The following is a 26513-nucleotide window of genomic DNA, read 5'->3' as shown; positions in this document are numbered from 1 at the left end:
CTTTGCATCAGGAGCAACCTTTCCAATTATTCTGACACTGTTTTTCAAATAATTTTGGAACTTCTCTATGTGGTTTTCACAAACCTTTCCCATCCTGGCACTTTCTACCTGTGTTAGATCCAAAAATAATTTGGTTGAGAATTCTGAGAACTGTAATCCCAGCATGTGTGGAAGATCCTGGATTGAGGAAGATGATTTACATCCACTTGACAAAGAACATTTTAAGAGAGCTTTTTCAATAGCTGCAATTAGACAATTTTAAACTGCTATATTAGGGTCTTATGGGATTGGAACATTCTCTGTATGGCTATCAACATTATTCAGATTATGAAGCATGAAACATTTTTCCTGTCTTTCTTCTTTCCTTGCTAATCTTGATTAAAAATAAGACAGCTTGTAACAAATTTCATTTTTATCACCATCGTGACTACACGAATAAAATGGACTTTGCTTCTGCTTTTCGACTGCTAACTACACTTATGGAGCATTGAGACAAAATGGATAAAACAAGCCTCTAAAATGGTAAAGTTTTACCATCAAGTATCTTCGACTACAAAATGCCTTTTAAAAATCAGAAAAGAAGACACCCTTGTTAGGTAGTTGATTTCAAGGCCTTGGCATACTCAGGCCAGCCAGTTTCTCTTTAACCATTGCCGCAACATGTCATTCACTACTGTAGAGGCAGTCTTACTTGTTTTGGTGGCTACTAATTATGACTGTTGCATCTTTTACAAGTATCAGAAACAAGGTGATTGGGGCACGTTAATGAGAAACCCAAGGAAAAACAGAGCACTTGAGAACAGTACTAGGAAGAGAGCACAGAACTAGATAAACTGATCCGATCCAGCACAATAACAGGGTTGTATCTGAAGCAGATGACAATTAAAGCTTCACATTTGGATAATGATTTTATATTCTTATTAAAAATAAGTGCTTTTGGATTTGTTACCAAAAGATTTTGCACAAAGATAGCAAGCTTTTTGTTAGATTATCTTCTTTTAAATATGTTTGTTTTTTAAGATGGAAACAACAGAAAAGTACATTTAAAATTGAAGGAAACTTCTGATTATTATTAATCTCTCTCTCTCCCTCTCTCTCCCTCAAAGAATAGATATTTCAAACAATCAGATCTGTAAAAAAAAACCTCACTCTATTTTTTAGCTTTTCCTTTTCTTTGCAACTTCATTTTCAAACACAGATGCTTGAGAAATTCAGTCTTTGAATTTTTTCATAAATTGACTTGATAGGCAGCTCCTTAAAGATATGCAAAGAATACTTTTTGTGCATTTTCTAAATATTTTAAAATAGTTTTAGTTTAAAACCTATATCAAAATATATGTAAAAGTATGTTTTCAAGTTAAACATTTGTAAGTAGGACTTAAATTTATCCAAAAATCATATTTGAGAGCCAATACAATTTCAGTTGCATTGTTCAGGCAATTTCGATGCAAGAATAAAATTGCAATTTAATGTGGAAACAGACTTGAATGAAAGTACATAAAGTAAATGCATACAAAAATAAAGTACATCGAGAATACGAGCTTTACACATGTTCAGTCTGAAATTGTCTAGTTTATTATTTTAAATTACTACTATTTCTAATGAATAGTCTTGCAAAAGATTTAGGGTGGCATAAATAGAGATTTTCCACCCTATCCTCTTAGCTTTTACAGTCAATTCAAGCATATTTTAATACTATAATCTGAACTTCTGCTACTCTCTAGATATTCTAAAGTAATGGTCTCACCATTATTATGCTTCATATTATAGACCACCTACCTTGACCCCAAGAATGGAGTTCTGATGATAAAAGCAGCACAGAGATGCCATGAACGTCTGAAAAGCATTGCACTCCTTAGGCATTTTTTTCCTTTTGTCCCATTGACCAAAACCTCCCATGGAGAACAAAATGGATGGTCCCTCCCAGCTATGTCCAAGAGCGCTTACTAAGCTCTTGTGCTGAGTTGTTGTCCACTGGGGCTCCTACACTCCCCACCTCATCCTTTCATACCAGGCTGAAAACTGATCCTGTCATCTGTGCCCGTCTCGCTTCCATCAACCATGGGATCAGTGACATCAGGGGACTTTATTCAGCCTGCCAATGAAACTTTAAACCCTTGGAGGACTCTGCTTTCTCTTTCTCTCTCCTTCTCTCTCCCTCTCTCTCTCTCTCCCTCTCTCTCTCTTCCCTATTTTGGAGTTTCCCAGATTACGACATAAACAGTCAACAAAAAAAACTCCACACCTTTAATTTAAGCAGCAAAATCTTTGGTCCCAGGAAGAATTTTCTAAGTCTAGTTTGTATCCTCAGCAGATACAAACCTATATGTCCACGATGAGATCAGTAATGCTGCTAGATACACAAGCAACAAGGGGAAGGGACAATTATCTAAGGGGTTTGCATATCTCCTTTACTCTTCATAATCAAACAGGTTGTTGTATCTTGCAAGCAGGTAACCAAGGGGGTGGGGGATGACAAGACTGCTTGTTTTAAATTAGAAAGCTGCTCACAAGCCTTCCTGCAACCATATCAGAGAAGGAAGTAATATCACAGAGAGTTAGGGTTAGCCTCTTTAGCGTCATTGTAATAAATGCAGCCTTCTACTCTTTTAATTAAAAGATTTTCCAAACAAAACTAGGGCAGTCTTCTGGAAAGCAACACTTAAGGATGCTCGCCTTGCACAACTTGAGGTCTTGACTTTGCTACCCAAAAGAGCTACAGGATTTTTGCCCTGTATTTTGAGGTTTGCAGGCTTCAGACGTTGAAAGGAAAGTATGTCCCTTTGAAATCTAAGATTAAAATAAACTTTGTAATCAAATGTCAAGCAGGGCATGTCCACTGCAATTGCTTTGTAGAGAAATGCTCTAAATAAAGCTACAGCAGGAGTGTTTTCAACCTTTAATAACAGGCTGTTCTTTAATAACAAGATGTCCTTCACACTGACTGCAGTATGTCGAAATCAGAGAACAGGAATCCCCTAGAAAAGGATTTGCAGAGCAAATGACTCTAGTGCAGCACAAAAACCAACATGAGAGTTAAATGTGTGTTTATAATCTCAAAAACACTTTTCAAATCATACCATCAGATTTTAATTCAGCAAAATCCATCCCCCAATTAATGTCACATTGCCTAGTACTGTACCTTACCTTTAATTAAGGCCAGTTTGAAGAAACAGTATTAGAAAAATCTAAGAAATCTAGTAACCCAAAATGTAAAAATCTAAATCTAATAAAGGTTTAGAGCAAGACATTTGGATCCCAAAGCTACCTTTGTCATGAGAAAAAAGAAAGAAATTCAGATTTTTCTGCTAACAAGATACTTCAAGCTGGAATGCTCTCTTGTATCTCCTTGCCAATAAAAAGCTAGCAGAAAAAGTTCCATCATAATTGTCGCTGTTTAAGCACATGTTCTTGAAGTTTGAAGAACTTTTTTTTTGATGTGAAAGTTCCATAAAACAGAAAATGTTTAAAAAGAATTTTTAAAAATTCACTATTATAAATAGTAACCGGAATTTTTGACCACAAGATATTTATTATGAGATAATCTCTTAAATAGCCTTAACAATGTGGTCATCCATTTATAGTCATGAGAACATCATCCCATGGTTAATTTTAGATAGAGTTAGAAGTCCCTTGTGAAATAAATGATTTATAACTTGTCCATGAAGCCACTTGACAGAAATGTTTATATGAATAGTTCCTTTCTTAATAGCCTTGTGCTGTGGGGAGCTTTTGCCAGACTATAAAAGTTTCTGCTCTCTCTGTTACTCAGATGGAGAAGTGTAGCTCTAATATAAGATTTGAAAATCGAACCATAATACGAAAGAGTTATTTGACGAATGAGTTAGCTGCCTGTATCTTTCATGAATGAGGCAGAGGGTGTACTTTGGGCTTTTCTTTGTGTGGTGCCTGTTATATGTGGGTTTTTAGATGTTAATTGGGAGGTTGATGGCTGTCTGTCAAACTTCTCTGAAGGGCTCTTGCATGAGTCCAAAAGCTAGGAAGACCTAAACCTCTGGTCCTGTTGACTGACCCAGATTGAATCCTGCAAGAATTATTTGGTTTAATTACTATTCTAGTTGGATAAAAGTTTATAATAATCCGGTTGTTGATTTTCTTAGCTGCCTTGGGTGTTTTTAAAATGAAAATATGACTTATAACTGTAACAAAGCAACAGCCCAACTTTTCTAATGTCACAGACAGCTATTTGGGGAGGAACATTGAAATACAAATGGAGCCGTCTCTTGTGGGGTTTCACGAAGCCCTTAAACCTGTCTTTGGTCTCAGGCCTGTTGAGGGGTGGCTGACACACTTGGTTTTAAACTTGTTTGTAGTCTGGGCTGTCTTGTTTTATTTTATTTATGTTTTTGATTGTTTTACTTGTTATAGCTTGTAAGCCGCTGGAGTGGTGACTTATATTTAATCAAATTAATAACAACATTATTCTTTAATGGGAATGTCACGTCAGAAGCAATTGTTTAATTTCACTTATCCTTGTAGTAAGCTAGGATATTTTATATTATTCCAATGGTGTTGCCCTTTAAGAAAGCCATAAAGATCCTAGCTTATTTAACAGGGGCTGAGACAGGGCAATTTATGACCTCACTCATGGCTGTGTTTTTATTGCTATTTCTCAATATGGGTGGTTTTGATTTGCTTAATGCTGGTTATATTTAGCTTGTTTTAAATTATTATTTTATTATGGTACTCCCACCTAGAGTTCCTTTGGTGAGTAAGGCAATTAATAAATTGGTTATCTAAATAATAATATAAACTTGTAGAATTCTCAGGAATGAATGTGCTGCCTAGAAAACACTGGAGCTGAAGTCTGGATCTCTGGGGAATGCTAGGCAGGAAAAGGCTAATGAACTAAAGAAGCATCTCTTCATATGTAATTTATTTTCAGAGGCCCAAATGAAGGTAGAAAGATGGATGCATGGGAAATGATCTTGATGATGATACCCTATCCGTGAAATGCCCTTTCTGAAGACATCTGCCCTGCTGCCTTTCTATTTCCTTTACCATACTAGAAACTTCTCTTAGGTATTTCAACTTTTAAAGCCTCCCTTGCAAAAAGAATTTTAATGTCCCTGATTGCAACAGTTATTCTTTGACATTTTACATTTCCCTCTTTTCTGTGCAGGTTACTGTTGCTGGTTTTATTTATTGATTTTTACATAATCCACTCAGAAAACATGACAGAGTGTATGTGTGCACTCTCTACACATACAGAGTATGTAATGTAACAAATATTAAATATCAATATTATATTTTCCCTCTAAACCTATTAACCAAGTTTACACAGAGATTGGCCTTCCCAGCTACTAAAATCCACGGGAGATACCTATAAATAATACTTACAAGCAGAGGCTTAAAAAAGCATCATTAACATTCTAAGTGAAACCACTACACGACTGCTATATATTCTATAAATCAGGTGCAGGCCATTTGCAAGTCTCTAATTTCTAACCAGGATTCCTCACCAGTCATTTATAATTCTTATAGCATCTTTCAGCAATTATTGTGACTGTATAAAGCCTGTCTTTACTACCAGTATGGTATACTGAGTGCATGGATGATTATTATAGCCCATAAGATGCTCTCAATCACTCATAAGGAAATAGCCCCAATCAAACCTTTGGGGAATCCACTGAACAAGAGAGACCAGAGGGGGGGAAACCAAAATTAGAATGAGAGAGAAAAGGGGAGAGCAGAAGAGTGACCTACATTTTTTTGGCTGTGGCCATCCCCATGTTGTCTCCAAACAATAACTCCACCGAAATGTGATTTTCAAATAGGAAAAGGTTTCCTGAACTACCTTATAAAGATATAATTCAGCAGTTTCTTTAACAATTGTTTTGGTGTACTTGGGTTTCCAAACTAATCACAGCAGGCTAAATGAATGAAAAATCCACTCTGTAATAGACTTGCAATTGCATGTTGTAACTGCTGTTGACAATGCTACACAGAGCCTTTGATTCCCCAAAACAGGTTCTTTCTCCAGAGACTCACAACCTTCACAAGTACAGATGGAATTGCTATTACTAATATATTTTGTTGCCTTGGAAATCAGGATTTGCTATCGTTTTTAGAAAATAGGTGGCTTTTTCAAATTAGACTGCTGATACGAATCAGTAGGCTTTGATATAGCTCTCTCTGCTACGGGTGCTGTTTCTAATTAAGCAGTTTCCCTCTGCAAATCATTTCATATTCAGTTTCCTTTGTTATACAATTTGAGCCCATTTCTAAAATCCACGTGCTGAGAAATTGGACTCTGGCTCCCCCATATGGTTAAGAGCTAAAGGATGAAAATACATTCTTTTGAATAAGGAAAATAAAATCAATTCAAATTTGTTGCAGCCCTAAAGCCAGATCCAAACAAAACATGGAATATAAGATGTACGACATCCTTCTATGCATGTATGCGCATAAGAGAAAAATAAGTATAATGGAGTCTAAAAATCATTAAGAGCATAGTTACAAAGGAAAATATGAATATAAGAAGTTCCAATCATATGTAATGGGTATAGCATATTGTATACATGGTAGCCTACAACTGAGGGCCTTGAGTGGAAGGGGGAAAAAAGGTTGTAACATAGCTGATTTATTCTGCTCCTTTGAAAAACAGAAGTGTTGGATGAACGTAGTAATAATATGACTGGTTTCAAGACAAAGCTATATAAGCGTTTTGCATGCACAGATACACGTTCACTAAACAAGGCTTCCATTTTACAAGCAGGGCATGCATTCCAATTGCCTTAAAAGAGGCAACACGTTTTCCTCAGGCTAGTATTTTGTCCTATTTGCTCCATATGGCTCCCTATTTTGACATTAAAATGTCCTTTTATTTTTATTGAGGGAGGGAAATGCCAACTTTTACTGCTTCCCAGTGAGCCTTGGGCACCAAAGGTTAGGGTTTTTTTTAATAATACCAAGAAATTCCTCAATTGAAAAGTCCTCGGTCATTTTGGATTGGTGGGGAGAAACTACCCCAAAGCTATTTTACTTCCTCTAAATTTATTACATTTCCTCAGTGCCTGTAAAAAGAAACTCCTTTTCTCAGATTCCTTGCTTCTTGTTTCTTCGTTCTGAGGTCCGCTGTACAGGTTTATTTCATTTATTTATCCAATTTGTATGCCACCAGATTCTCAACCACTTTGCCTGTTTAGTCAATAATAATAAGATTTACTAAGATAATATTATCTTAGTAAATAATAAGTCTACTATTATGTATGCCAGACGTCTTACATGCTAACATATAGCTCCCAAAATATGTGAGATTTGAATTGCATCCAAATATACATTTTCCCTTCAGACATAGACAGATACTTGATAGCAATCATTTTTACACCTTTAATTTTAAAACTATTTTATTGGACCACTTTAGTTCAATGAAATAGTGTCAATCATTTTACAATACAATACAATATAAAGTAATATAAATGAAAAACCTTTTTGGAAAAACTGTTTTAATTCTGTACCATCTTAAGTTTTGTAGGATTTCAACTACTCTTCTAAGGAAAACGTGAGTAGTTCTAAGTACATGCAAAATATTTTGCTTTATGTCAACACAAACCTATTATAAGGTTTAGAAACTATTTCTATACATATTTTTGATAATACTGCAAGGCCCAGGAGTTTTGAATAATTTGTTACAAATATACATGAGTAAGAAAACAGAATCAGCAAAGGGTCATTATATAGAAACCATCTCCAAATCTGAAAACCTCTTTTAAAATACATCTTATAGTTTGCAAGTTAAGCTGGTGGTTATTGGTACATCAATTCTTGTACTTTTTCTTTGGTATTGCAAGAAATACCAATTTGATGTATTACACTAGAGGGCAGCATACTACTACAAGGAACAGGGTTTGGAAATATTTCTAATTAAATTTAACCTAAATTATATAATATTTATACTTAAATGTAACATAAAAATAATATTTCTAATTATGTTTAACAAATTAAATGCTATTTTTAATTACATTTATTTCTTTGTTAAATTTAAATGCATAAATTAAATGCCTGGAATTTAAAAACTGCAAAATATTAACATCTATAGATACAAAATTATGATGTAGCTGAGCTGGATAGTAATAGAAATAGAAGAGTCTCTCTGTGAGGGTTATAGGCAATTCCAAAATGTGATAGATAGGTAGGTAGGTAGGTAGGTAGGTAGGTAGGTAGGTAGGTAGGTAGATAGATAGATAGATAGATAGATAGATAGATAGATAGATAGATAGATAGATAGATGTGAGAGAAAGGGTGGGGGGGTGGGGGAGAGATCCTGATTGCTGTTTGAATTCAATATTGCTGCTGGGATAATTGCAAATGACAGGTGTCAGGTTCAACTTCTGAAGTTGAACATTGGAACTTCCCTTGCTTATCTAACACTTGTATAAGCCTGACCATGACTCTTTCACTTTCCGTTGGTAGGACGTCATGTTCTGGAAGAAATCTAACAAAGTCATCCCTGGCAAGTTGCAACAAGTTAGTATTATATTACCTTCCTGAGGCTAGGATTAACTGAAAGTTAAGTCATTGGAATGACTGGCTCCAAGGGATATTCTGCATTCAAAAGAGATTCTGCAATGGCTAACTCATGTCTTCCTGTAACTTAACTGCCTCTCTCCATGTCCTGTACTCTGAGTTGACAAAATACAGGTTGTGGTTTTCTTTATGTAATATCCCTTCCCTTATTTCCCTCAGTCACTTTTGTAATATTCCTTCCCATACTTCCCTCAGTCACTTTTGTAATATTCCTTCCCATACTTCCCTCAGTCACTTTTGTAATATTCCTTCCCATACTTCCCTCAGTCACTTTTGTAATATTCCTTCCCATACTTCCCTCAGTCACTTTTTCTCCACAGCCGTTATTTCTTTATAGGCCAAATTTTCAATTGGTACCTCTATTCCTTTCTTTGCATTTGGTTTGTTTCCTTCCCTTGGTCTTCCAAGTGGAGAACATGGAGGTAAATTTCAAATTGTTTGAGAATGGTAGACTGTTACATGGTTGAACCCAATACATATAAAGCCTTCTTCCTACATAAATCCATAACGCTGGAGAGGCATAAATGAACAAATATGTATTTGCTAGTGCAATAGGAAAATATTTGTAAGAATCTTTGAGGCCTGGACTGATGGGGTTTTAATTTTTAACTTGTTAGTCTTAATTGCACTTTTAACTGTTAAATTACGAGATTTGGATTTAATTTCTTTTTAACTTTTTCATTAAATGTTTTTTTACTGTTGTGAGCCGCCCTGAGTCCGGCTGGAGATAGGGCGGCATATAAATCTCAATCAATCAATCAATCAATCAATCAATAAAGTGTTTTAATTTTGTAGTCAGTAATAATATCTTAAGAATAACTGTGAAGGCCTGATGTTTCTAGAGCTGCCACACAGAGGTCTATGGGATATCCAAAAGCAAAACATGAGCACAATTTTATCTTCCAACATTTGTCCCAATTCCCATGATGAACTTTACATCAGTTCAATCAGGTTAACAGATTTCAGGGAACCTATATAACCAAGATGGCGAACCTATGGCACGCGTGCCAGAAGCTGAGCTTCCGGTTTCCAGCATGCGCACCAACAGCTGGTTCTTGCACATGCATGCACGCCGGAAACTGGAAGCTCAGCTTCTGGCATGCGCACATGTGCTCCGGTTTCACCAACACTGCTGTATAAGTTGGATGACATAGCTAATATTTCTAACAAGACACTCAATATGGATGATTACAATTCATAATTGATATCTATCTATCTATCTTCCATAAGCATTGAATAAAATGATGTTCGCTTACAATATGAAACTAATATTGTTTTCCATGTTCCTTCTTTAAAATCCAGAATAGCAACTGGTTTAAACTAGTTTTAAAGTGCAGCTTTAGCACTGTTCGGTTATACAAAGGAAGAAGACAACTAGAAAACAGGTATACAAATTTTGCTACAAATACCCTGAAACCAAATTCTTTTATACTCATAGCTGGTATTATTTGGTCTTCTTACCTCACTCAAAAAAGTGAGTCCATTTATCTACATTTTTAGGTAAAGCACAAGAATCCTTTAGTAGCTCTTTCTCTCTCTCTCTTGCCTCATTTGTCATTTAAAAATGAAATTTAAAAAAATTAATTCACTTCAGATGATGGTGATGATGATGACTTATATCTAAGGGCAAAATTCCATTCATAGATTCTCCTAAGCAGCCAACTGGGAGCAGCCTGGCCTGTTTTCACTTGGGAAATAAAAGCCAATTTCTAAAAGAGCTCTTTAACTGTGACCAGCCTTGCTGATGGAACAAAAGAGGAGCTATAGACCAATGGATTCTTCTCAGAACATTTGTCTGTTTATGGGACTAGCACTGTATAATGAGCAGCTCTCTTTTTTAAAACCACAGAATGACCTAATGCACCAATACTTTAAATGTTATAAAAAGCATTTGCATAGAGCCATCACAAGAGCCATTGCCTGTAGAGGCTCCGGCCCCTATTGATGTTGCAAATGAGGGGGATGAAAATATCCTCATGTGTTTCTGAGCAACCTTGGTAGGAAATGAAATGAATTCTTTCTGCTTTTGCTTTTCAGGGAAACATCTTTAGACAAATCTCTTAATTGACATCCAAAATGCAACTAATCGCTTTCTTCACGGACATACAAAATTATTTGTCCAACCAAAGGAAAGCAGAAAGATGAAAGGTAAAATGAGACAACTAAACTTAGAACAAAGGCACTGTGCAAAAGGAGAGGATGAATAGGATTTGAAATGGTTGGCATGGCTCACCTCTGAAACATAAGCACAACATAAACTGCAATGGTTTTCTTAAATTTCATTTTCATTTCATTTATTCGAATTTCTATACCGCCCTTCTCCTTTCGGACTCAGGGCGGTGAACAGCCAGATAAAAAACATCCATACAAACATCACAGCTAAAAATAAAGTTAAAATAATTTATAAATTTGGCCCATAATTTAAAACTTGTCAATTAAAATAAATATTAAAATTTTAAAACTAACCCTAAAATCAGGACAGACCGGCTAGCTGAAACTGGTCAAACAGACTTTAATTTAAATATAGGTAGTTTTTGACTTACAAATATTTGTTTAGCGAATGTTCAAAGTTACGATCACACTGAAAAAATCAGTCCTCCACCATACAGTTTATAGTCTACACTATAGTCACATGATCAAAATTCAGGCACTTGGCAACTGGCCTCAATTTACAAAGGTTACAGCATCCCAGGGTCACACGATCACTCATTGCATGAGTTTGCCAAAGAAGAATTTCTGGGTCCTTCTTTGGCAAAGGTTTATATGGAACTGGCTATATTCTACACACCATTAGGACTAAAATTGTGAAATAGAGGAAAATAAATTCAAAAGACGAGTTGCCATTTGGGGTACCAAATCATATTTCTTCATCGCATTTAGCTCCAAATGTAAATGTTTGGGGGACCTTTTCCTCAGATGCAAAATATAATTCTTCACAAATATATATTAGCTAAAACAGCGTGTCTCAGATAGGTCCAGAAGAAATTATAGGACTACCTATTTTCAAGTTCCTTCCTTAATCTTGTTAATGTAACAATTTTACTATTTATTATTATTTATTATTTTTATAAATACCTTAAGGTGACAAACATATCCAATACTCCTTCCTCCTCAAATTTTCCCCACAAAAACAACCTGTGAGGTGAGCTGGAGTGAGGGAGAATGATTGGGCCAAAGTCACCCAGTTGGCTTTCATGGCTAAGGCAGAACTTGAACTCATGCTCTCCTATTTTCTAGCCTGATGCCTTAACCACTAGACCAAACTGGCTCTGTCAAGTGACTGCACCTACACAGCTACAACCCTTGTATATCCTCACCAACCCTCACATCAATATTTAACTGAGACATAATTCATTCCTGCTAGGCCTCTACCTGTTGGAAATTCTGCAAGCATTTTTGAAAGCCAGGCAAACTTAAAAGCAAGCAATGGCTTCTCAACAGATGTGAAATCCCATCCCCCATTAGCCTGAAATGATAATCTGAGTATAGCACATCCGTAGATTACCTCATACTGCACAGTTGATCTAGTCATGGTTACTCGGAAGTTCCAAACTATGACCTATTCAGGATTACCTGGAGGTTCGCTCAGTTTCAAAGGTCACTCTCATTGCAGAGAATTGCAATTTAAGGATTATTTTTATGGCTTCCTGCTTATCAAAGTCATTTCCTTCTGTAATAGGCATGTGTCAAAGATTATCTGAAATGAAGAAGTGCAATCACTAACGGACAACCTTTAGGGCAATTAGCTCTCTGAGTTCAAGGTAAACAAGCAAGATTTATCACTTGTATATTTACAAGGAAAAAGAAAACCTAAAGTAGAGGAGTTAGAAGCATAAGTGTTTCCCCCAAAATAAGATCTTGTCTTATATTTTTTTGAACCCCGAAATAAGCACTTGGCCTTATTTTAGGAGAGGTCTTATTGTTTTGGGGCGAGTGGAGCAAGACGGGCTCCTCTTGCCATCTTACATGATTTCCAGCTCTGTCTTCCTAACCCTAACCAGAGGAAATGGTGGGGACCGGCTATGCATGCGTTTAAATACCGTATTTTTCAGAGTATAAGACACACCGGAGTATAAAATGCACCTACCTTTTTTGGTTGTTTTTTTTTTTTAAAAAAGTTTGTTGTTTTTTTTAGACAAGCACACTTACAAACATACAATGTATTTTCTTTGAAGAGAGTGTTTGGCTGGTTCACAAATTTAAAGTGTTTAGTCATTTCAATTAAATTTACAATTTCTATATTTCCTTTTTGCCATATTTATTCCTCATCTATTTTTTTTAAAAAAATATTTTTAAAAAAGTATTTTAAAATATTACTCTTCAATCTCATCTCTAATCTTAATCAAATTCAATTTTTCCCTTCTATTCTGTATTATACCCCTTCCCATTGTCATCTATTTTTATATCCATCCTCACATTGGTTAATTATTTAATATTACAATTGTTTAATACAAATTCAACATTTTTATATAAATCAATTAGTTATAACTATGTTTTTTGTATATTAATCAATATGACCATGAATATTCCAATTATTTCCATGCAATCCAATTTCTTACAAATCAATTAATTATATTTACCAATAATAATAAACCAAATAATTTCCCCCATATATTCCTCCAAACCACAACTTAACCATTTCTCTTTTCAACACAATATACAATTAATAGTATCTCAATTATTACAATTCCCTAATTAAATAGAGCTTTTTTTCTTTTGTGTTTTAAAATCTTGAACTCTCCTCTTTTGCCCTAAATTTCCCATTGTTTGCACCTACCTTTTTTGGTGAGAAAAAAGAAAAAGAAATCTCTCTCTGCCTCATTTTGTCACGTTGCAGCAGAGCCTGCTTTACTTTCAGTTTCATTTTTTCAGCATAGCTAGGGGGAAAAAATCTGCTCCAGCACTTTTTGCAGCAAGCAGGAGAGCCCTGTGTAAAACAGCTGAGAGCAAATCAGCTGAGAGTCAGGAGGCCGATCTAATCAACTTGTGCTAATTAACCTATGCTGAAGCTGAAAGAGGCTGGTTTTTCTTGCTGTTTGCTTGCAAGAAGGTAACTGCTGCGAGGCACAGGCCAAAGGGTGGGGGCCAGTGGGTGGGCAGGGCTACATTCGGTATATAAAATGCACCTAAATTTTCACCCCCTTTTGGGGGGTAAAAAGGTGTGTCTTATACTCTGAAAAATACGGTATTTTTGGGGAGGGCTTATTTTTTGGGGGGGGGCTTATTTTAGCGCATGTGCTCAAAGGCCCAATTGGGCTTATTATCAGGGGATGTCTTATTTTCAGGGAAACAAGGTAGATGCTAAATAAACCACATCACCCTTGGACATTGGCAGAGCTGCTGCTTGATAGGTTTTTAATGTAATTTGCATTAATATACACACTTCCATGACTAAAGTCACCAGAAGCTGTGTTGTGCTGGTTCACCTCCTTTTTCCAAGATTGGTTCCAGTCAGTGGGGATTGGGAAGGAGAGATCCCACCCCTGGTCTCCACTATGTGGACCGCTAAAAGATTCTGTGCTCTCTCTGCTCCTATTCAGCATCTACACCAGACTGTGAGTGAACACATTCGTCACCACAGGATGAGGTATCATCTCACCAATTACATCTGCTTGTCCCTTCCAATTTGGCAAGAGAGTCATGCTGTAGGTCTTGTCTCTCAGGAAATTATAGCAATAGCAATAGCACTTAGACTTATATACTGCTTCATAGTGCTTTACAGCCCTCTCTAAGCACTTTTTTTTTAAGGATAGAGTCATCTTATTCCCCCAACAATCTGGCTCCTCATTTTATTAATCTTGGAAGGATGAAAGGCTCAGTCAACCTTGAACTGGTGAGACGCGAACTGCCAAACTGCTGGCAGTCAGCAGGCAGCAGAATTAGCCTGCAGTACTGTATTCTAACAACTGCACCACCATGGCTCTTAGCAATTATACTGTTCTGACCCAGCTCCCCAAACAAACCCTCTGAAGTTAACTCAAAGATTCCTTTATTAGAAGCACCAGCAGCCCCGACAAAAAGTTTCTCTCCCACAGCAGGCTAACAAGTCTGTCCGGCAGGGAGATGAATAGTTGTCTGCCACATCTATTCATCTCCACCCCCTGCCTTTTATCCCAAGAGCTAGGGTGGGGCTTCACTAGCAATGGTGGGTCTTCCTTCCCAAGAATTGCCCCACGGATTTCCATTGCTCTCCTCTCCTCTGTCTTCTGCACATCTGCATGTCAGGCACTGGACCCAGCTGTTCCTCCTCTTCCTCATCAGCCACCTCCAGACTTGGGATCTGTTGACTCTCCATCTGAGGGCCCAGGCTCCGCCTCTGTCTCTCTCTCTGCCAGCCCCATTCCCTCTTCCTCCTCGGAGCTCTCAGGTTACCTTGATGCTGGCCCTGACTCCCACACCTCCTCCTCCTCTGATTCAGCTGCTGGAGAGGCCAGCGGCCGACAAGCCACAACACATACTTGGCAAGTCCAAGGAGGCCTTCTCTGTTGTGGTGTCTGCCTTGTGAAACATTCGCTCTCCACCCCGAAGTAAGGTCAGCTCCATTCTTCCTTACTTTCTGGAAGTCCCTCAAGACATGGCTCTGCCATAAGGCCTAGGGATCTCAGGGTACAATATGGTGATTGATGATCCAATCTTGTATATGTCTGTGTATGTGTGTGTTTATATGACTGTATTTGACGTGTTTATTGTTTTTAAACTTTTGCTATACACTGCGTAGAGTCACTTCTTATGAGATAGGTAGCCATATAAATTTGATAAACAAAAGTAATTTATTTATGAATAAAATAATGACAGCTATAAATAATAGCAGTACTGTGGCAAAAGAAAGCAAATATAATACCAATAATAATAGGTTCCTCGGTGCAATCGCAAAACAACTGGAGCACCACTAGGAACACTATTGGCATTGATAACATCCCCATCAGTCGATTACAAAAGGCAGCTTTACTTGGAACAGCTTACATCCTGCAACAATGCCTTTAACACCATCAAACTACAACATCTTCCTATCAAGGTCCTTAGGAAGGATCTGATAGGTGGATAAAAGTGCCAAATTCAGTATAAATATCTGGCTGACTGTGTGACAAACAACTGACTTAATTGATAGGAATACTTTAACCTTTTATGAAACCCAAATAAAAATATGGTTACATTCACATGGAAAATAAGTTAGCCAGCCTAGTTGGCCTTCTTTCTTTTTGTTTGAATCCAGACTTCCTGCTTGCTTCTGCTAAGCAGAATAAATTTGTACACCAAGAACAATTCTGGATTACTATTCTAGCTTCTAAAGAGAGCAACATACTAATAATCTCATGTTAGACTAAACAAAGCATTTTTAATTTCTTTAGTTGTTTGTACTAGAAATAAGAGCCAAGCAGGAATGAGTAACCTTAGTCCCATTAGAATCCTGCTTACTCACAATAAACCAGGATTTAATAGATTCAGGGTTCACCAATTGCTCCAGTTTTCTTAGCTTTCTTTCCAACACTGGTTCAACACTTCAGCATTTGGAATGAATGTGTCCTACAGATAGGCATTCTGTTCATATTAAAGCAGCTTGTGGCAAAGAGAATGAAGATCAAATTACAAATTTCCTTTCATCCACTTTGATACAACAGAATGATTGCTGGAATATTACCAGGAGAAAATGAAAAAGCCGTTAGTGACAGTGGTGATTAATTACTAAGTTTGCAATCTGATCTTGCTTTCTCCAAGCTTGATTCAAGTAAGCTAATTAGCTATCATTCTCTCTTTTCATAAAAAAAAAAAAGTCAACTTCTTTTTTTTAAAGAAAGTCAAGCTACCATAATATATTAGACCTAATGAAGCAAAGAAGGAATACATTATTGCAATTATTACAATTTACGAATAAAATAGAGATTTTAACATTCTTTTTTAAATTATGGAAGTAATTAAGTCATATTTCATACCTTTACATACTCCAAAGCTGGATCCATAGTATTCTGGTCTCTGAAAAGAAGTAGCAGTATGTTAGCCAGTATAATCATTCTGTGTAATTTAAAACAAAATTGGTTTTATCTTGTTACTCCTCTTTTATTGTCTCTTTTAAAGGAGAGCGATTTAAATCAGGGGAAACTTTCAGTTTGCATCTAGAACAAGTTCTAAACTGAATTCACACATCATATGAAGCCATAATGTAGTTTCCTATGCAGCTCTTACCATAATGGTTTATAAACATGATCTATGCCTTAACATTATTATTCCCTATCAAATAAATGTGATAAAGTAAATTGTTTTTATTATAAGATCCAATCCCAGCCTTGTCTCATGGCAATATTTAGAGATATAATTAATCAGAATCTGGACAATATATAGCACTGGCTCTTTTCCAGCTATTCAGCAAACATGGGATGAGCTATCAACCCAGCAAAAATTAGTATTATAAAAAACTAAACTCAAAATGGATTACCTATCCATAGCAGTGGCCCAATTTATAAAATACTAGTAGTTTCTAATAATAATAAAGTAATTATAAGAATGGGAATATCTGAGCAATATTCAAACAATAACAATACCCAGAAAACTCCCAGAAACATCTGCTCTAAAGGACTGTAATCTTCCTACAGGGCATTACTGAATACTATAAACATTCTATTCACATTAAGAAAATATTTAAAAAGCGCAAAATGCCATATTTATAATATTAATGGTACATGTCCGAAATGATAGGAAGTATTATTGAGTTTCGAATACAAAAAAAAATAGCTTGCTTCACTGAGTAGGCATACAGTAACTTCCTCCATCATTCTTCCCAAATGTGAGTGAAAAGAAATTATTTCTATCCATCCCCACTTCTGTCCACCCCCCCAAAAAATGATTGGAAAACAGCTTTTAAATGCACTTTTATCAATTGGGATGAATGAATAAGAGAGGAATTGAATCATTAAAGAGACAATGAAAAGCAGTAATTTAAATAATACTGAATTCTCTAATAAGCCTTTTGAAACATATAGCATATGAAGGCAAAAGAACAGACTTTTAATGGAAAATACAGAATTACTCTATAGTTTTAGAATAAAATAACAAATTAGCATAGATGTTATTAAAAAGTACAGATATAGGGGTCATACTGTGCTCTATTATATGGGGGTTCAAATTACTTTCCAGGTTTAATACTGTACTGAATAGAAGTTGATTTTCTATTAAATCATTCTGAATAAAGCATCATTTAGATAACTTCTGAATAACTTTGGGTGTTTTTTTTTCAAACTTAAACGATATATTGTACATAAACTTTATTATAAATTAATTAGATAAAATTCACATATACTATAGTAAGAATGAAAAAGAAAATCAGATAGGAACTTTTTTCTATTTTCCCCAAATTCCTCTAATGACAATAAATCCTAACTTTGAACTCTCATAATTTCTTACCACTAGCTATGCTGATCGGAGTGGATGGGCACCTAAAATCTATAAAAGTCTGAAGACTACCAGATTCCTTCTCCTACTACTGTCCTTAGGGACTAACAAACATACACTATAAACCATAATGTTGTTAATGTTTAATGTTACAAGGATCTTTATTTTTCTACGTGTGTCTCCCTGCCCTCTCCTTCGAAGATAACACCAAGTATCTGATGAAAAAGAATAGTCCTTATGATCTTGCGCTGAATGCATGTATTAGTTTTTTTTAATATACATTGTTTTTGTTAACTGATTAATCTGGCTGTTCCACTGGAAAAAGCTTTTGATGGTGCTGAACGACAAGCACCATCAGCCCCACCTCCGGTAGCTTCAAACAGGATATTTATTAAATTAATCTTGTGCTAGCAATTCAATATCCAACTTCAGGAGACATGACTTTGGAACTAATCAGATTAGGAACCTTCTAACCTCTGTCTATTGTTGGAAATCAGATTCTTTTGAACTCTGTGAACTCTACAAACCTGAGATCTAATTCATATGTTCACCAAATATGACAAAATCATCCCTATCTTCAGCAAATAATGCAGATAACACTTGGGTCACATACCAGTACTGCTGGGAGAAAGAAAGAGAACAAAAGATATAACCTTTCATTAAGCAGGCTACAAAACAATGGCTTATACCAGATTTGATACAGGACAGTCACGATATCTGCACTCATCAAACCAGAGTTAAGGGAGCTCAGAACATGGAGGCAGTTTGTATCTCTCTATTTAAAAAAAAATGGTAGCTAAACTAATCAGTTTGTTATCTATTTGAAATCTTAACCAGCACAATTCATGTAATAATCATTATCCATTTTAACTGCATCTCCAAGATCTAAATGGAGAACAAGTTTTATTTATAAAAAAAAAGAAAAGAATAGATCTCAAGTTACTGGTTGGGTCTTTCCCAATCAAGCTTTTTCCAGTTGCAAGCAGTGGACAATGAACATGGGAAAATGTGTTTCATACACTTCTGGAAGGCGAAACAAACCTCACAATCTCCAGACCTGCGTTGGGCATTAGAAGGCAAAAGGGGGCGCTTTTGTCATAAATGCCACCATTGCATATGTTGTCATAATTTTTGATGAAAGCTTCATTAACTACCCTACACCTACAGCAACACCAATCAGAACAATATAATGACTATTTGAGGCATTCCAATTTCCTTTTTTCATTGACACATGTATTTTTATGAACTTGGGAACAAGTCATCTGGGGAAAAAAAACACCCCTCACAAAGCTTATAATGTGAGTTCTCCACCCTTGTTGAGCTGATGGGTACATTCAAAATTTTAAAATCAGGTTTCAGGTTTTCTCAGACAATGGCTATAGCAGGGGTGCTAAAGTGGCGGCTGTGGGCCGGATGTGTCACACACAGGCCACGTCTGTCCCAGCTCCGCAAAGGGGAAAAACATCACAAAACATCACGTGACAGCAACGTGACACAGCGGGTTTGACATCCAAGAGCTATAGGTTTGCCGATATCAGAGGTGGCTTTCAGCAGGTTCTGACCAGTTCTAGAGAACCGGTAATGGAAATTTTGAGTAGTTCGGAGAACCAGTAGTAAAAATTCTGACTGGCCCTGCCCCCATCTATTCTCTGCCTCCCAAGTCCCAGCTGATCAGGAGGAAATGGGGATTTTGCAGTAACGTTCCCCTGGATTGGGGAGGGAATGGAGATTTTGCAGTATCCTTCCCCTGCCACACCCACAAAGCCATACCATGCCCACCAAGCCACACCCACAGAACCGGTAGTAAAAAATTTTGAAACCCTGGCTGATATCCACAATCTCTATCAGCATGATTAGTCAGAAAACATCAATTACTATCTTCTCACACAAGATATTCTCTGCTTTATCTTTTTCTGAGCAAGCGGTTACTGGACACCCTTCCAAACGAAGCACAGGACTGTAACTCCATAATTCTAAATTTCTAAGAGAATTCATAAAGCTTATTTGTAGCTCAGCTGCATTCTTGCAAATAAAGAAGCTGGCTGTTTATTTCGTAGCACGCAGCCTTTCTGCTGAAAATCAAAAGAGTTTGTTTTAAAATTCAAAAAGAGTGGGCAGGGAGTCTGGGTGGTATCAAAAGAAGTGCCAGTAGCACATTTTGAATCCTGGTTGTAGTTAAAATACTGTCTAGCTATTGCCCTGAACACTATTTTTGTTTCTTTTGATAAAGAGAGATTCTAAAGAGTTCCATAAATAATAAAGCTTTTGCAATTTCACATTTTGTGTGTGTATGTGTGTCCTTCATCCACTCCTTATCCCCCTTCTTCCTTTGCAAGATTTCTGGTTACAGGTTCTCTTCTGAAGATGAAAACACTATGTCTCTTAAGATTATCAATTGCCCTTCTCTCAATTATTTTGCACATACATATGCAGGCCAACCCAGAAAACCAACAAAGCGAACTGCGAATGTTGCTCTTTTCATCAGTTCTAATTAACATTTATGAGGCCACCAGCAATAAACCTACAGGATTATAACTCCGCTCAAACACAGCTGCACAGGAGTCCTCTTACATCAATTGTAGCTGAAAGCTTGTCTCACCACCTTAATCAGCTGCTTTTCATCTGGTGTTATAAAGTTCCTAGTTTGAAGATGTTTGCCTTCCTGGAGAACCCCCAAGTCATTCCTCTTTTTCTCGTCTCTAGTGCTGTTTGCTTACAGGCTCTTTCCTGTAACCGCCAAAGGATAGCTTCTACTGATACATGATGAAAATCAACTAACCCAGCAGTGTCATAAGCGCTGACTCCGCATGACTGTTTGGCTTCCCAGTGATCAGATAAGCCCAATTCCCATGTCAACAAAGAGCCATTTGATGTAGCTCATTAGCATTGGAAAGAAAAAGTGGTTTCATCCTTCAGAAGATAAGAGAACTAGGGTAACAAAAAGCAACTTCCCATCTAAAAGAAATGTTAACTTCTGGACATATCTGGTTCCTGCCATAAGCACCAAAATAGAAACATGTACACACTAGAGGTAAAATAAACCAGTTGTAAATGTGTTATCTTTAGTGTACTAATATTCTGAAACACCTATTTATAAGTGGCATTTTACCGTCGAATAACTCAATTTTATCTGTAGAAATTTATGGAGGATTTCTAGTTTCAATCCACCCAAGATTTTCCCATCATGCAGTCTATCTTTTTCTTTATACCAGAAAAAAATCCATTCTAGTGGAACAATGGAGTAGCCCTACAGTGACTTTTAACTAAATTTATCTTGGGTACTAAAGCTAGGCCATGAAAATGCAGACAATCACTATATGACAGATCATTGGATAAGCTCTGAAAGTACTCCGAGATTCACACATCCAATATTACTTTTAATAAAGGCCATTGGTAGAAGTAACAACAATGTGGTTATCATTCTCCACTCTGTTCTTGACATTCATTGGTAAAACTTGAACTTGGAGATCTTGGATAATGCAGAGTCCACCAGCATGAAGTCCCTGATTATCAGAATCCAGATGAGGTGGGGGGAGGGGAGACACATCATCAGAATTGATCGTCACCATATGCCTAACCAATTGCTTTATAGTATTACTGAAGTCTGAGAAGAGACCTTGAGATTGGCCATTCAAGGGCTACAAAGGAAACCCTACACCACTGTAAAAGCCAACCAGCTGCTAACAGAACCTACTGAAGAACACTGGACCATGAAGCCTCTACAGGCTTTGAAGACGGGAGCCACCAAAAACTAATAGATAGCCATTCCAGACAACTGGATGGTCACTTGTCTGGGATGGTATAGGGTCTCCTGCTTGAACATAGGGTTGAACTAGAAGACCTCCAAGGTCCCTTCCATAGAAAAGGGCCCAAGGTCTCTGTTAATAGAAAATCATGAATGGCATCACAGAATAACACCCACCATTAATACAAGGATAGACTTACAGTGCCCCCATTGTACTAAACTCTGTGCTTCCAGACTGGCATGGCAGAGCCACCTCTATATCCACAGGTGAATGGATACAGAATAGAATGGCTATTTTATATAGAATGTGTATGTTGAGAAGACTTAGGTTGTATCCAAAGAACAACCTACGTACCTTTCGCCGTGCCCTTAAGACTCTATTGTTTCAACAGGCTGGGCTGGCTTAGAAAATGAATTTTAATTGGATGTTTGTAGTTTTTTAATATGAGGGCCAAATTTTTAATATATTTTAAACTGTTTTTAAATTTTATGGGTATATGTTGTTTTAGTGTGGCTGTACACCGCCCTGAGTCCTTCGGGAGAAGGGCGGTATAAAAATTTAAATAAATAAATAAAATAAAATATATAATATCATTGGGATATGCGATCAGGGCTTCAAATAGTGGCACGGTATGGCAAGATTACAAAATAAGATCCAAGCCTTTGCCTGAATAGCTTTGGCTATTGGGTGGTTTCAGCATGCCAATCAATCAATCAATCAATCAATCAACAATCAATCACTTCTACCCTCTACTAGGGAAAAGAGTTATCATTAGGGCTAGCTACATTATTAGCTGTTTATGTTGTTTTTAAAAAACAAAAAAAACAAAAATATGCAGTGTTAAACCTGAACAGTCAGTCCAGTATTTGAAATATTAATTGGGTCCAATAAACCAATATCTTAGCACTTGCAAAATGGATGTAGTGCAGTTGACCAATTTAATGTGGAATTCTAGAAATGGTCCTTCAACTGGAAAAGGCTAGAAATAGGATCAGGAAGAGCATTGACTGAGGAACCTACTGCACACTTATTTGGATGCATCACTCAGTTCAGTGGAATTTATTGCTAAGTATGTGTACATAAATAATCCTACATTTAGTTTAACTTGGCTAACTATTTTAGGGAAGAGAATGATTATATCAGTACAGCAATATATTAAGGTCACAGTTTAGTCAAGGTTGATTTCAAAATGTTTCAAATGTTCAGCTCGGCCTGAATTATAAACAAACACAGGTAGTGCTCAACTTACAAGCAGTTGATTAGGGACCATTTGAAGTTCCTTCCTGTGGTCCCACATGACTGCATTTTTGGCACTTGGCAAGCAGCCCACACTTATGGCTGTTTGCAGCACCCCAAAGTCACAAGACCACGATTTACATTTTTTGCCAGGAACCAGTGTTTACTGACCACTATAAAAAGGTCCAATAAAAAAAAAATACAATAAAACTTTTTTTAAAAAGGTTATAAAACCGTGGTACAGGAGGCCAACTAGGCCACACCCACCATGGCCACGCCCACCCAGCAACCAGGCAGTGAACCCATTTGAAGTTGAAATTTTTGAAGCCCACCCCTGATTATGGGGATAGAAAGTGCCATGACGCCATGCAGATTTTATACCAACATCACTGAACCTCCAATTCCCCAGATAAAATATTTCCATCTGTCTCTTGCTATTCTTCATTTCAAGCAAAAAAGGTGGAGTCCATCAAAAGTCAGAAGGATCATAAGAGCTGCCCTTCCAGAGAAGTCATGTGGTAGCTCTTGTCTCCTGCTCCTAGTTTGTCTGACCTGAATCTTATTATGTAGAATCTTCCTCCAAGTTGAACTCATCTCCTGGTAACTACCTGGATAACTCCTTGTCATTTTGTCTGCAAAAATATGACAGTGGTTGCTGCTACTTTCCTCCAGGATGTTTTTCCAACTTAGCCTAAAGCTTGGAGATTTCCTAATCAGCTCCCAATCAAGTCTGTCCCTGCTTAGCTTGTCTGAAAATCAGCCTTTTTAAAAAGGTTATAAAAGTGGGTCTGGTCACATGATGATCCACCTTATAATAGTCATTACTTACAACTGAGATTATGGCCATAAGTAGAGCACTACCTGCAGTTAAAAAAATTTGCATAGCTAAATATTTTAAAATGATGTTAATAAGACAAATCCATGCTTTAAATCTTGACTTACTTATTAAACCTATTGTGGCTTCCACTTTATTATAATAATCTCCGCACTACTGTAGCACAACCTTTCACATTTGATATTTAATAGCCTTCCAAATGCAGCTAATTTTTTTTTTAAGGATAAAAGCCATCCCCCATAGATGTCATTGTAATTCCTCCTCGCCTAACTCTTAACTGCCTGCAACGTCACCAATGGACTCCAATGAATTAGCAACCCTCCTTTGAATAAGATTTAAATATACGTATCTCATGTCCTTACAATGCATTTCTGACATTTACAGATTTGCACATTCATTTCTTTAAATCTATCAATCCCATTTGAAAAGTACAGATATTTTTACCTAGGTCCAGAGCCATCTCTGTGCATCAGCCATCAATGCTGATGCTTTGAGATTTACATTACATGCTTGTAGATAAAGCAGATGTGAAAGGCTTCCAATTTAAGATCACTACATTCATATTTGAAAACTTAAATACATCACATTACAGGTCTGGACATACTATTAAATCAGTTTTCCTGGAATATTATTGTCCATGTGAGCACAAGGACACATGCAAAGTCAAACACGGTTATATCTGTTTCAAGAATAGAGGAAACCAAAGATTTATTAGAACAACTAGGTTACTTATTCAGTTGCTGTTTTTTAAATGATTAATACTGAGAACAAGAGCCTGAACACTATGGGGAGGGGTGGGCTGCTATGGGTCCGCCTGGGTTTGGGAGACATTATGGCCGGTTCGGAGAACCTCCAAATCCCACCCCTGGCTGGTCTCTCCCCTCTCGCCCCTCCCAGAAGTCTCCACGCAGCCCATTTTAGATGTGAGGTAAGTGCAGGGCCCACATGGAGGCTTGGGGAGGGGGAAAAATGGGCCTCCCGGAAGTTCTGGAAGGCCAGAAACAGCCTGTTTCTGGCCTTCAGAACCTGGGGGAGGCAGTTTTTGTCCTCCCAGAAGCTCGAGGAAAGCCTCCAGAGCCTGGGGAAGGCGAAAACACCCCCCCCCCCGTAGTGCAGAAGGCCGACTAGGCCACACCCACCATGGCCACGCCCACCCAGCAACCAGGCAGAGAACCCATTGCTGAAATTTTCGAAGCCCACCACTGATTATGGGGATAGAAAGTACCATGACATCATGCAGAGTTTACACCAACACCACTGAACCTCCAATTCCCCAGAAAAAACATTTCCATCTGTCTCTTGCTATTCTTCATTTCAAGCAACAAGGTGGAGTCCATCAAAAAGTCAGAAGGATCATAAGAGCTGCCCTTCCAGAGAAGTCATGTGGTAGCTCTTGTCTTCTGCTCCTAGTTTGTCTGACCTGAACCTTATTATGTAGAATCTTCCTCCAAGTTGAACTCATCTCCTGGTAACTACCTGGATAACTCCTTGTCATTTTGTCTTCAAAAATATGACAGTAGTTGCTGCTACTTTCCTCCAGGATGTTTTTCCAACTTAGCCTGTAGCTTGGAGATTTCCTAATCAACTCCCAATCAAGTCTGCCCCTGCTTAGCTTGTCTGAAAATCAGCCTTTGAGCAAACTACAATGGCTAGCAAATATCCTCTCAAACCATCAACATCAGAGTGCTAGTTCCTCTTTGCACATTGAGACTACCTGGAGAAGAACCTTTGCAGTGTGTCTACTTGGGGCTATGCTCAACAGTTCTAATTGATTCACAGAAAAAGAATTCATCTCAAAACTGGATTTGTCATGCATGAAGAGCCAATCACCAAATCATTAGTGAAGTCGAACGGAATTTGAGTTTTCACGGTTTCTGGAACTTTTGCGGCATTTCCCAAATTGTTAAGGGAAACACATTAGAATTCAATCCAAAGGTAAACCCAAAAAGGTCAAAAGGGTATCTTCTCAATCCACCCCACAAGAATGTCGGTACGTGACTCTCTATGGGCCATACTATACTAGTCTCTGCTGTGTGCATAAAACTAACTTTTGCATCTTTCAGACAAAATTATGCAATTTTTGTTCTCAAATGACAGTGAGGGTTTTTAAAAACTAAAAGGCAAAGAAAAAAAATAGTCATAATTTCTGTATCTGAGCAACATTAGGACCATTGCTTAAAGCAATAAAAATTGTTCCTACTATTCCAATTCTCCTTCCTTCTCACTTTTTCTAATGGATATGACATTGGATGGAGCCCACCACACCATCATCACCTTCTGTACTATCAATGTCCAAAACCTGTAACCACAGTTAGTCTCGAGCTTGCTTTGGCAGAAAATGGGAGTTTTGTGGTTCGCTTTTGTTGAGATGGGTGGCTATATAAATTAGTTAGATAAATAAATTTAGGTTTAGCTTCTTTGGATGTCATACTCTTCTTGGAAAGTTATCTTCTGAATTCATCAGCCCAAGAAGGATGGATACATGAGTTCAACCGAGTTAACATTACAGGGGCGCTTAGATTGTGCAATCTACTAGATGGAGGAGGTATGGAGAATGGAGGAGAAAAAGAGGAAGATCATATACTTCAGGGTGTGTTTGCACAAGGCAAGGGAGAGAACAGGGAAAAAGGAATTAGCACCATTGCTCAAAAAAAAAGAAAGATAGGGAACTGAAGGCATAGAAAGTTATTGCAATAGTCAAGGATATCCCCCAAACCCTTGTTTCTGGGGATTTTGAAATGTTTATATTTACATAAATTATC

The 26513-nt window shown here is 37.2% G+C and overlaps 1 protein-coding gene across 3 annotated transcripts in view; it reads right to left on the bottom strand.

The window, feature by feature from the left end:
* The window catches only part of BCAR3 (BCAR3 adaptor protein, NSP family member), a 93557-nt gene that overhangs the window by 41170 nt on the left and 25874 nt on the right, over positions 1-26513 (bottom strand). Inside the window, exon 3 of one of the 3 annotated variants that reach the window (XM_034437305.3) lies at positions 16482-16521. The exons of 1 other annotated variant lie outside the window; for it this stretch is intronic. In XM_034437305.3, coding sequence (XP_034293196.2) covers positions 16482-16521 — 40 coding nt within the window. Of the gene's footprint in view, positions 1-1779; positions 4032-16481; positions 16522-26513 lie in introns of those variants that run through there. One more of the 3 variants, XM_034437306.3, reaches the window with a different exon arrangement.

This window comes from Pantherophis guttatus, chromosome 3 (genome assembly GCF_059756535.1).
Source record: "Pantherophis guttatus breed Tessera chromosome 3, ASM5975653v1, whole genome shotgun sequence".
NCBI classification, from domain to species: domain Eukaryota; kingdom Metazoa; phylum Chordata; class Lepidosauria; order Squamata; family Colubridae; genus Pantherophis; species Pantherophis guttatus.
This window is presented reverse-complemented; position numbering and strand designations above follow the sequence as displayed.